The 12,774-nt window shown below is 39.1% G+C and overlaps 1 protein-coding gene across 1 annotated transcript; it reads left to right on the forward strand.

Annotated features, from left to right (window-relative positions):
• Window positions 1-684: 684 nt before the first annotated feature.
• LOC121395160 (vexin-like) lies at window positions 685-9,160 on the forward strand. The gene is made up of 6 exons (XM_041567910.1): window positions 685-1,328; window positions 2,375-2,433; window positions 3,461-3,590; window positions 4,343-4,407; window positions 6,013-6,101; window positions 7,636-9,160. Exons 1-6 carry the CDS (start codon window positions 1,262-1,264, stop codon window positions 7,799-7,801), a joined length of 576 nt encoding a protein of 191 aa, XP_041423844.1. The 5' UTR covers window positions 685-1,261; the 3' UTR covers window positions 7,802-9,160.
• The last annotated feature ends 3,614 nt before the right edge of the window (window positions 9,161-12,774 follow it).

Below are 12,774 nucleotides of genomic sequence, written 5' to 3' on the forward strand. Positions count from 1 at the left end.
TTATTTTATTTCCATTTAAAATTCGGATTTTAAAGTAAAAAAAACTTGATTTCTTGGAGTTTTTGGCATTCAGATTTTAATAAATAACCCCCTAGATGTAGATGAATTACAAACCCTGTGTCGGACTGAGGTTCTGGGGCCCACCAGGACTGCCACCTCAGGGAACCCCATAGCCCCTCAGCTACAGATCAGTGCAATGGCCGCAGGATGAATCTGAGCATTTACGGCTCAGCAGGCAGGCGTCAAATTTGACTGACTACAGTTCTCACCTTGCCTCATTGCAGGAGTGGCCCTCTTCAACTATCTTCATATACTGTTCCATGGTAATTGCTGTGACACTGACTGTGCTACCACAAGTTAGACAGTTACTGCTTGGAAACACTCACATATGAATTTCTGAGCCTGACTAATGGATGCACCAACAGGGTCATGGTGATTACTATAGAAGTCTATGAGGAGGCAAATCCTCCCTGTGTGCCACAGCCTTAAATGTTCTTTCCTAAAGTTAATTTGCTTAATCATCTTGATGATTAAGGGACAGATCTATTAATGCTCACATGAGCAATTTGATATCTTTGGCCTTTAAAAAAAAAAAAGGATCTACTAGTCTTATGGTTCATACCCAGACGAGTCTAGGGGCAAGGTTTAAGTGTATATTTCCATTGGTATCCATGAATTGATTGTTGCCATAATTACAGCCATGGATTCCATAGTGATCATTAGTAAATCTGCCCCTTAATCTTTGCTAGCAATTCACATCCTCTTTGGGTGTATGTTCAGGCATTGGTTTTAATTACATAAATAATTAACAATAATAATATATTTAATAGATTTCACTTTTTTATACTGTAACTATTTTAAAAGTTTTGTATGAGATATGTTACATAAATTAGCTGGTAGATAGTTGATAGATAGAACTATAAAGTCATAATGTTATAAAAAATACTGTACAAGCAAAGAGATGGTGTTAGTCATTTGTGATGGAACAGGAAGCAATGAAGCACAACTGGCCCTGGGGTGTAAAGATGGTTCACTGTCAGCTTAGGCAGCACTCCTTTGTGAATGGAATTCTTTGGAAGACAGATGGGAGTACATAATGTTACAATGTGGAATACGGAATGAGATGAGATCACAGCACCAGCCTGTCCATCCTTTGTAAACCTGGACAATGATCAGGGGTGCAGAATCCTGCGAGCGTATTTAGGAGCTGCTCATTCTGGTTTCATTCAAGCTGCTGGACACAAGTCTACCTCAGGGAGAAATGATCAAGCTACACAGAAAGAGCTATAAGAACTTAAAGAATATCAGAGCTACTTCTCCTTCCAGGGGTAAGTGACTATAAAGGGACCTGCATGCTGCCTGTATATCCTTTCTCTAACACAGCCTATACACTTTACCATAAATCACTGCAATTTGGCACATTATAAATGGCCACTTCTGACATCAGAGAGAGATGTTTATAATTTATACAGGTATGCATGATTATGTCATGATTTTTCAGTTTAACTTTAGTTATTTTGTTACACTTTAATGCATAGAGCTCTTTCAAAGCTAGCTCTTTCAATAATAGCTGTCACTGTTCTAAGATGCTGTTCCTTTTGTGTGAATGAGGCTCACAGTGCATTTTGGGAATTGCAGTATTTTCAAACATGGTCTATCTTAAAATAAACAAAGGACACAGTGACATCAGAAAAAAATAAATGATTCCTATTACAAAGTCTGTCCTCCTATGAGCAACAACCTTATAGTGCATCATGGGAACTGTAGTCTTGCTGCCCATGCAAGTGAGGAAATGCTCCAACTAGAGTGTGTATGTGTAGTTGATGTGATGGCCAGGGGCGATCCTGGCCCCTCTGCCGCCTGAGGCAGCAGCAGTTGCTGCTGCCCCCCCCTCCCCCGGAAATTCGCTCTTAAAGTACCAGGAGCAGCATTTTTGCTGCCCCTGGTACCTAGTGGGGCGCTGCTGCCTGAGGCGACAGCCTCAACTTGCCTCATTGGCGAGGCACCCCTGGTGATGGCATAGATCAGATAAATGAAACCTTCACAGTACTCTGAGCTGCCGTTTATTTCAGCTGACTTCCACTCTGTACCACTTTTTATATAACCCTGGGAGGTCTACAAGGATGCTAGAGATGTGAGCTTATGGTAGAGCGGTGGAAGGCTTGGAATCTGTTAGTAGGGAAGGCTGAGTGTGAGAGAGTGAGAGGGTAGTTGAGTATCAAGGACCTGTTTATGCAATATACACAAGGTGGAGTTGTATTGAACAAGGAAGTAAGTAATGTAAGCATGGTAGATAAGGGACAGTTATCATGCAGAATCATTGCTTTATTTCTGTCTTGAAACCATGACAGATTTTATATTCATTTATTTTCAGCATGCAAATCAGCCAGAGAAAAGACTTCAGCTGCTCAGAAGAAGACCCATGTGAATAAGGTAAGGATAAGGTATTATGGTATGATTGCTTGGTGCCACTATCCACAGATAGCAATGGCAAGCAGAAGGTAGCCCTCAATCCATGAGTATCAGCCCAGAATATACACACGCAATAGTCCTTATAGTAGCCTGTACTGTAGAGAACAGAGACTTATTGGCACAAGATATTCTGCATGATTAATTATATGAATCAGAAATATACAGGATAATAATGTTAATAATACACGAGAGACCATTATTGCTCCAAACAGACTATGAAAACCGGGCAGGCCTGTCCCCTGCTTCCTGTGCGATATGACCAATCTCAGGCTGCCACATCACTAACCCACCCCTTTGCATCACTTGCCCATCCCTTTGTGTCACTGACTGGCCCCTTTGTGCCACTGGTCTGCCCCTTTGTGTCATCAGCGCTGCCTCTGATGTGACTGGTGAAGCCCCCTGTTCGCAGTCCAAGGCAAGAAAAGGTGGCAACCCTAATTATAAATAAAGATACCATACACGGGGTACAGCATGTTGTCCTGTGCCCACAATTACTAGACTGAGGAGAGCCCAGTTGCTATCAGTGTCTTTCTTTAGGGCCCAACTGGTTTAGGGTTTCTCTGCACCATTGGCTGGCAGTTCAAGTCAATGTACTCGGAGTCACCATCTACAGAGGTGAAGCATTGTTTGTCAAGTACCCTGGGAGAGGGAAAAGAACTCCATGTGTAGTGCATACAAATTGAATTAGATGACAAGGTAATGAATAGGAGTCACAGCTTCTATTTAACTCTGGCTGTTCCTCCAATAGAAAGGCAGCCACTCATACAGTATTCATCTGTTTAACCTGCAGGCCAATCAGCTGGAAACTATACAGGGTTGTGCTGCCTATGGCTATCTTTATGAGCAAGACACACATTGCAAATTGCAATAATGTTTACACTTAGCTCTTTCTAAAGGAGACCTATGTGAAGTGATGTGAATATATGTGTTGAGGTTAAACTGTGATCAGACCTATAAAAATAAATTTTCTTTAACTTCTGAACTGTAGGGGGCACTGTCTTGTGATACACATCCCCACCTGGCTCAGGAACTTGTTGCACAGCAAGTGGAGCTCCTGCAAGCTCTTCACAGAAACAATGACATGTGGAGACTTGCAGTGGAGAACACTACGAAGCACAGTAAGTATGCAAGTGTCCATTCACCTTAACACAGTATCAGTTGACAATGGTATTTGAAGACAATTTTTAATATCTTTTGCAAATGACACAATAAAAAATAAAATGAAGCCCAAGCGAAAATTGTGTCAGAGCACCATACCAACCTACAGTACAGTAAAATAAATTACTGTGTCTTCTTGCCCATAGCTAACAATCAGAAAGCAGCATTTTATAGTCTCCAGGTTTGGTGTGCGCATCAGATTGGTTCTTATGGATTTCTAAACCTTGTAGTCTATGGCTTTTATTACACTACCTCCTAAGAATTGTCTCAGGAAGATAAGCATTCTGGGAAATGTTTTATTTGGAAACGTATTATTCAGCAAGCTTTCATCTTACCATGAATCATATTTTTTTTAGAATGAAATTAATTTTTTTTGTTGTTGTTGGATGTGGAAATGTTTATAATGCCTTCAGTTATAGCAGTTTAAGTTATGGAAATGACTAAGAATACCCCAGATCCCAAGCCTTCCAGATAATAGAACCACAATACTGTACTACTGTTAAAGCCATTCTCTCAAACTACCAATTCATTGGTAGAAATAAGGTTCCCGAGAAAGACCTTCTCTCCCAGTCAGGACCAAGTTATTTGTAAAAATACACAGACATTTCCATTGTTATAGTATTATTCTAATGTATGCCTTGGAGTAGTGAAGGGGTTTGAATATCTTTTATTTATATAGGGCAGCCAATAATTCTATGACTTTATTTTGTAGTTCAAAGCACTGAAAAAAAATCATCACGATTTAGCCGACGCAAACAAACTGCACAGCCCAAAACTGTAAGTCTCTTTTTTTGAAATGTGCAAATATTTTGTTAGATTTACATTTGGATTTATAATCTATGCAATATTTTGATGGCATAGAATCATTTCAAGGGGTTGTTCACCGTTAAATAAATGTTTAATATGATGTAGAGATATTCTGAGACAATTTGCAATTTTGTTTTCATTTTGTTATTATTTACAGTTTTTGAGTTATTTAGCTTTTTATTTAGAGACTCTCCAGTTTGCAGTTTCAATAGGATCTAAATTACCCTAGCAACCATGCATTGGTTTAAATGAGAGATTGGAATATGATTAGGAGAGACCTGAATAGAAAGATGAAGAATAAAACGTAGAAATAACAATACATTTGTCGCCTTACAGAGCATTTGATTTTAATTTGGGGTCAGTGACCCCCGTTTGAAAGCTGGAAAGGCTTGGAAGAAAAAGGCAAATCATTGAAAAACTATAAGAAAGAAAAAATGAAGTCCAGTTGAAAAGTTGCTTAGAATAAGCCATTGTATAACATAATAAAAGTTAACTTAAAGGTGAGCCACCCCTTTAGGTTCAGGGCACACGCTCAGATTCAGGGAGATTAGTTGCCCGGCGACAAATCTCCTCTTCTTCGGGAGGACTAATCTCCACTAACTGCCTCCCGCCAGCGATTTACATTCTCGTGAGGCAACTTTGGGCACTTCGAAAAATTAAGTGCTGCGAGTGCCATCCCGCCGGCGCTTTACATTCTAGTCAGTGGCAGGCAGTTCGGGGAGATTAGTCGCCCCGAAGAAGAGGAGATTTGGTGCCGGGCGAATCTGAGTGTGTGCCCTGACCCTAAAGGCCATTTATTTGACTTCTTTGCTTAAACAGTAAATTATTCCCAGTTTTTTTTCTTTCTTTAATTATATAAAATAATTGGAATATATTTCTAATATTTACATCATTTACCCAGTACCCTGAATTAAGCCCTGACTATATAGGGTTCTTCTCTGCACAGCTGCACATTAATTAGTGCAGTCTGCCCCATGGGTCTACACTTTTAATTAGGACACTCAATTATATATTTTTTTAGTTCAGGGAGCCTTGCTACTCTGCATAGTTTGGTTTTAGAGACCGATCAAACTGTTCTTTATCAATTAATTCTCCTCCACAGACATCAGTGAGACAGTAGGGGTCATTTACTGAGACCCAAGACACATGTGTTAGAGTACAAAGGGTTGCAAAATATTACCTCTGCACCTAATGTCTTATTAAAATTCCAGCCATAAGTGCAAAGTACACTGTGGGCCCAGTAATTTCTAGTTATGCCACTACTGGGGGGTTGGCAGTAAGTACAGAGCTCCCGAACTTGCACGTCTGATTGACTTGCAGAATACTTGCTTAACTTTTTTTACTAGGAGATTTTTTTTTAAATCACTACAGTGTCTCAGTAAAGGATATTATTCTTGTTGTTATTATTATTATAACATATTTATAAAGCATTAATATATTCCAAAGTACTGTACAATGCAAATATATCCATTTATATAGACATTCAGTATATACAGTGATACCTTTTCTTATTCCCTCCATAGTCATCTTTTTGCCATATATATTAACTGGGTGTATTTTGCTTACATTATATAGAAAAGCCTTAGCACACCGCCAGCCTGCAGCTCAGACAAACAGAATGCCCCCAATGTTCCCGCTTTGCCCATCAGCTATGAGACACTGGGGTAAGTTGGCTTGCTCTATGGACTCCCCCTCTCATGACTACAAGTACAGATGCTGCTCTAGTGACAATAGTGTGCTGTGTAATTAAAGTAGGTCAGGTCACTTGTACTCCCTTGACTTAAAACAGTGACAGGTGGCCAAGGTTAAAGGTCATCTCTTTACCATAAAACTGTGCCAAGCAAAAATTATCTCAGTTCAAACACCAGCATCCAGTTAAAAAAACCATATATTGATTTTATTGTGCATTTAAACACTACTGCTGCTATAAAAAATGTTTCATATAAATATGGGTAACAAGGATATATACATCAGTATAACAGTCCTTTATCTAGGAAAAATAGAAATGCCCTTATTATTATTTTCCAACCTCAAACTGGGGTTAAAGGGATACTGTCATGGGAAAACATGTTTTTTTCAAAACGCATCAGTTAATAGTGCTGCTCCAGCAGAATTCTGCACTGAAATCCAATTCTCAAAAGAGCAAACTGATTTTTTTATATTCAATTTTGAAATCTGACATGGGGCTAGACATATTGTCAGTTTCCCAGCTGCCCCAGTCATGTGACTTGTGCCTGCACTTTAGGATGGAACTACTTTCTGGCAGGCTGTTATTTCTCTTAGTTAATGTAACTGAATCAGTCTCAGTTGGACTTGGGTTTTACTACTGAGTGTTGTTTTTAGATCTACCAGGGAGCTGTTATCTTGTATTAGGGAGCTGCTAACTAGTTACCTTCCCACTGTTCTTTTGTTAGGCTGCTGGGGGGGGGGGGTAATATCACTCCAACTTGCAGTACAGCAGTAAAGAGTGACTTAAGTCAGAGCACAAGTCACATAACTGGGGGCAGCTGGGAAACTGACAATATGTCTAGCCCCATGTCAGATTTCAAAACTGAACATAAAAAAATCTGTTTGCTCTTTTGAAAAATGGATTTCAGTGCAGAATTCTGCTGGAGAAGCACTATTAACTGATGCATTTTGAAAAAAACAAATTTGCACATGGGTAGCCACCCATAGCAACCAATAAGTGTTTGTTTTTTTAGACAGCTGCAGGATGATCAATAAAAGCAAACATTTGATTGGTTGCCATGGGTTACTGCCCAGGTACAAATTTGCAAATGATCCCCCTATTTGTTGCACAGCCATTTGGTATTGGTGCTTAAGCTGCAAGTATCACGAAACAAGTAAATCTGCCCATTTTGGATTGGATTTTCCAGACTGGTTGATCAATATATTTGGCATTATTGGAAATCAGCTGGGGTGGCTGTCATTTTGGCCCCATTCAAAATCAAAAAGCTGTCACTCAGGTCGCTCGTGTAAATGAGAATTTAAAATACATCAACATTATGACACAGATATGCACTTCAAGCTAAGGATAATGGCTATTTTAGCTCTGGACTGTATAATTGTAACTACAGCTGATATTTCCAATTATACCATGAGGATACACCCCAAAAAGAGATGCTTCTGGCAATGCTATAACCTTATAGGTGGGATTGCAGTGCACAGATTAATATTCCCATTGATATCATTCATCAGGTGCAGAGATCAGCGACCACAGAACCCCAAAGATGAAGCCACTTTGCCCCTTACTACCCAGACTGTCCCAAAAAGAGCACCAAGTCTACTGGAGAAAATTGGGTTGAAGCTAAAGAGGACTGTGGAATATATTGGAGCTTCTAACTGTGCCTTTGAAGACGACTGAAGGAAGACATACCAAAATAAACAGCTCAGCCAGGCTCTACACTTGCCAATGACTGTAACAAAGCCAAAAAATGCTGAAAATATATTTATGCTGTAACTCTTTCACTGCTGGTGCACTAGCAACTCATTTGCACAAAGGAAAGAATAGCACATGATTCTAGGTTATGTGGTGTCGAGTTCTTGGTTGTCTTGCTACCTCCTAGAAATATTGTTTGGAATAACTGCCATAGCATTAACACCCTTATCGAAATGAGGAGGACCCTAAATCAATTGGTTTCACAAAATATTTTTATTATTTTAAGATATTTAATGTTTCAATCCAGTGATCCTTCCAAGTGTTAGATTGTTTTCACATGGGCAACCAACTGGTTCATGATGTGAAATGGGAATTCAGCTAGTTTGCACCAGATTATATTTTAGAGGAATCACTGGAATCACACCGGTAAAACATTAAATATCTAAGATATCTGATATTGAATAACAAAGACTGTTTTGTGAAGCTAGTTAATTAACTACATCCTCTACAACATGTTTTATTTTAAATATCTGAAAGTTTTCCTGAGAAAAGACAATAGAGACTATAAATGTATCTAAAGGCACTAAAGGTTTCTCATTGGACAGAATGAGAATGGACATTATATCTGGTTCCTAAAATAGTAGTGCGGGTAGGGTTGCCACCTTTATTGGAAAAAAATGCCGGCCTTCCTATATATTTATCTTTTTTCCTTATTAATAACATTAGGATCAGCCATAATTTTAAGGACCAGGCCGGTAAAATACTGGCCAGGTGGCCTAAGTGCAGGCAATTTGTGGTGGATTTTCTGGTCCCTCAGTATTCAAGGCAATATGGCTTTTGCCCTATGTTGTTGCCAGTGTCCCACTTAAAGCCTTTCAGCTTGTAAAACCAAAAAAAATCCATTGTTCCTTTGTTCAATTTAAGATTCTGAAGAGGGCAGGGGGAGGGTATGAGCCTGCTCCTTGCTGTGTTTTTGTGCTCTCCACTTCCTCTATTGCCCAAGGCAGACATCCACCGTGCCTAACCCTAGTCCTTATAATAAACTAAATATATTCAGCCTTTAAGGTCAGCTCACCAGATCAAGCTGAAATAAGCTTCCAGTAACAGAGCATGCTGTGCCAATATTAAATACTGTATAAAAATGTTTCTTGACCACCATTATCTTCTAAATTGACATGTGGTTTAAATGGTGACACTAATTCCAAAATGATGACCATGGAGAAGGAAAATACGTCTCCTGGCCTAATATGTTTTATATTATTTATGTTATTTATTCAAACCTATATTATTTATCTGTGAAATGTTATTTGCACTTTCATAGAAATAAACTGTGTTTAGTGTTGATTGCCATTTTCTCTTCTTTTTTTATTCATCTTATGGTTTTAAGATCTCACAGGCATAAAGGCATTAGAAAGACATTTGGATAAATGGCTTTTCTCCATAGATTAAAATAATATATTCCATTCCTGGGAGATTCTAGGTTCAAAGGTTATTTCTTTGCAATGCAAGAACTCATCCTGCAATTTTATCTGGGCACCAGAGGACACTGTTTCAGTATAGACTCGAAAGCATGGCAAATTCCATATAAATTCCAAATTACTGGAAGGCCACCTGCTATAAATGCCATTTTAATCAAATAATTAATTTTTTTTAAATGATTTCGTTTTTCTTTTTAATAATAAAGTAGTACCTTGTACTTTGGCTCAACTAAGATATAATGAATCTCTATTGCAGGCAAAACAATATTATTGGGTTTAGACTTTAGGGTTTTAGACGTAAGGGCTATATTTAACATCGCCCCCAAAGCAACAGCTTGACATCACTCAGGTGTGCGTGATCTCACTTCCACCCTGCCATGCTCCAAGGCCTACACCCTACCCCCAGCTCTGCCCAGGGCCGGATTTACATAGTGGGCGCCCCTAGGCCCACTACCGTTCATCACCCCTGTCACTCCAGGGTGACAGGAGCAATGGGGATTGGCGCACGGGAAATTAAAAAAATGATTGTCTCTCCAGCGCATCCCCAGTGTTAAAATCCTGCCGCCCTAGGCCCGGGCCTAGGTGGCCTTTCCACAAATCTGGACCTGGCTCTGCCAGCAGATTCTGCAGTAAGTATTCTGTGTTTTTGTATTTTTTTCAGTAATTTAGGAACCTGAGGGCCACCCTAGGCACAGGCCCTTGGGTGTCTATATATAATTATGCTCCTGATTAAGTATGGAGATCCAAATTAAAGAATAATCCCTTATCCGGAAAACCCCAAGTCCCAATCATTTTGGATATACAGGATAACCTGTATAAATAAATGCAAACATACATATATAGTAATTAAGACTTAAGGGACAGACTGGCCTAAGCCAATATATTTTAGGGACCATTTATGGAAAGAAAAGTGATTTTGGCCCTCACATACAAGTAGAGGATATTTTCCCTTAAACTACTCTGAGGCAAGTCTGAAACATCAAGCAAAGGCTTCAAGTCACTCAAACCTCTGTTGCCTTATTTCTGACAGATTTAGTTGTTTATGAGGATCATGCATTTATTATATCACTCAGAGTGCCAGAAAACAATGTTAATCTGACCGCAATCTTCAGAACGATATGCTGGATAATGTATTGTGTTTCAGAAATTTATACTCATGGTAATGGATCTCATAGCAGAGCAGTCTGTTTGAAAGACAAGATAATGGCCATAATAGGGATAATCTCTCGTACTGCAATGCAACTAGCTCTATTTCAGAAGGTTTTATTTCACTTAATGCCTATGACTCTGTAAAATGATCAACCTTTCTGAAACAAGGGCACAGGTGGGCCACAGGTTGTGCTCCTCCCTAAGCATAAGGTGCAGCATTTTGTTATGGATATTCAGTGTTTCTAAACCTCCCGTTTTCATGGCACAAACCAAGACAAAACATCTAGCAGGAGAATAAATTTTAATTTCAATATTTTTCTACCATACCTGTTTGTACTCAGAGCTGACATGTTAATTTTCCTTTCAGAGCTATTATTATACAAATGTAACATACATTGGCCACAAGAGTAGCTGTTCCAAATAAGTTTATAGATATTTCTTTGTAGAAAGAAGTGGAATTTAGAGTGACACCCTTTTTGTGCCAACAAAATAATTTATCATTATACAGGTATGTGACCTATTATTCAGAATGTTTGGGACCTGGAGTTTTCCATATAAGGGATCTTTCTGTAAGTTGGATTTCCATACATGAGGGGGTTATTTATTAAAGTCTGAATCAAAAAAACTTTTTGTGAAAGAATTTTTAGTGGAAACCTCAAAATGTATAGGATTTATTAAACTGCGAGGATGGAAATAGTCTGAATGCAAAAATACTCAATCTCAGACCTGCAGAGGTTGTAGAGGTTGTCAGTGGGAGAGGTCCCTATTCTATATGGAAGTTTCTGTGGTCAGCGCTTGAATTAGCTAGAAAATCCGACTATGTAGGGCTTTGCCGGCAAAAATCTGAAAAATTCAGACTTTTTGGGAAGAAGTGCGAAAAAATCGAGCAATTTGAGAAAAAAAATCAGAAAAAACATACAATTCGGATCTTAAGTTTTTATCCAATGCGATTAAATCGTGCTTATTTAATAATAATAAATAATGTTGTGGATTCTAGTTCAGTTGGACTTTTCTATTTAAATACTCCGAAAAATTCAGATTTTGATTAATAAGGACTCCTGTCTGCTTAACAGTTATATAAACATTAATAAATAAACCCATTAGGATTCAGAGGAGCTGCGCCAGTGAAGCGAGTTAAGAAACTCAACTCAGACAGCAGCACCCCACTGGTTACCATGGGTGGCAAAACTGCTGCTCCTGGTAACTTACAAGGTACTATTTCTTTATTACAGAGAAAGGGGAAATCAATTTTTAAAATATGAATTATTTAATTAAAATCCAGTCTATGGGAGATGGCCTTCCCATAGTTTGGAGCTTCCTGGATAATGGGTGTCCAAATAACGGACCCCATACTTTACTTGATATAGTTATTATATTTTTGTATAATGTCATATTCTACAGGGTTTTACAAAGATTATACAAAGATTTCTCTCTCCCAGTGGCAGGGCCGGATTTACCCTTCTTGCCCCCCTAGGCCCAGCTACTGTGCCGCCTCCCCCCCCCCTGCATTTTCTGGAAGCGAATCTTTATACAATCATTTATGAAAAATAAAATAACACAGACAATAAAATGGAAATAATTATGTATTAAACCATAAATAACTTTTAAATATATCCAATATGTATATTATTATGACGCATGCGCAGCTCAGTCATGTCGCGTGACAACATCACTGTGCACACTGCCCGGAAGCGTCAGCGATCATCTGCACCGCGGCCACCACAGGCAGCTCAAAGACAGAGTAGAGCTGACAAGTGCGCTGCGCACACAGCAGGAGCCAGGAGTGGCAGCAGCGGCTGCGGGGTATAATTTATCATGATAGTATATGTCATTCACAATACGCAAGCTGCTGAAGAGATGTCAAGGGCACCTGCTTGCCGCCCCTAACATCTTGCCGCCCTAGGCCCGGGCCTAGGGGGCCTTTCCGTTAAATCCGGGCCTGCCCAGTGGCACTTACAATCTAACTAAGGTCCCTATCACATTGATGCACAATGGTCTATGAATTATGATAGTGTGAGCAAAAATATATTAAACAAATTATGAAAAATTCGTGATTTTTTTTAAGCCTATTATAACACAAAAAAATATGAATTTTTTGGATTTCGGGGAATTTTAGGCATTTGGAGCTTAGTAAATAACCCCCTTAATGTATGTCAGATACCTAATTATTATAGGGGTTATTTAATTACTGGTCTGGTGCCAGACAAAGAAGAAAATGTAAAAACTATTGTGATTTAGGTAGAGAATAGCTGGGCCTAGCAGATAGAGAGAAGCCTCCAGGGCCAACCATGGCATAAACACTGTGTTCAGATGAAGGGGGAACACTGTGAT

Source organism: Xenopus laevis, chromosome 6S, assembly GCF_017654675.1.
Source record: "Xenopus laevis strain J_2021 chromosome 6S, Xenopus_laevis_v10.1, whole genome shotgun sequence".
NCBI classification, from domain to species: domain Eukaryota; kingdom Metazoa; phylum Chordata; class Amphibia; order Anura; family Pipidae; genus Xenopus; species Xenopus laevis.

Coding starts and splice junctions, on each gene's coding strand:
- LOC121395160 (XM_041567910.1), top strand. CDS start 1,262: ATGATCAAGCTACACAGAAAGAGCTATAAGAACTTAAAGAATATCAGA. Junction 4,408..6,012: donor AAACTGCACAGCCCAAAACT/GTAAGTCTCTTT, acceptor TACATTATATAG/AAAAGCCTTAGCACACCGCC. Junction 6,102..7,635: donor ATCAGCTATGAGACACTGGG/GTAAGTTGGCTT, acceptor ATCATTCATCAG/GTGCAGAGATCAGCGACCAC.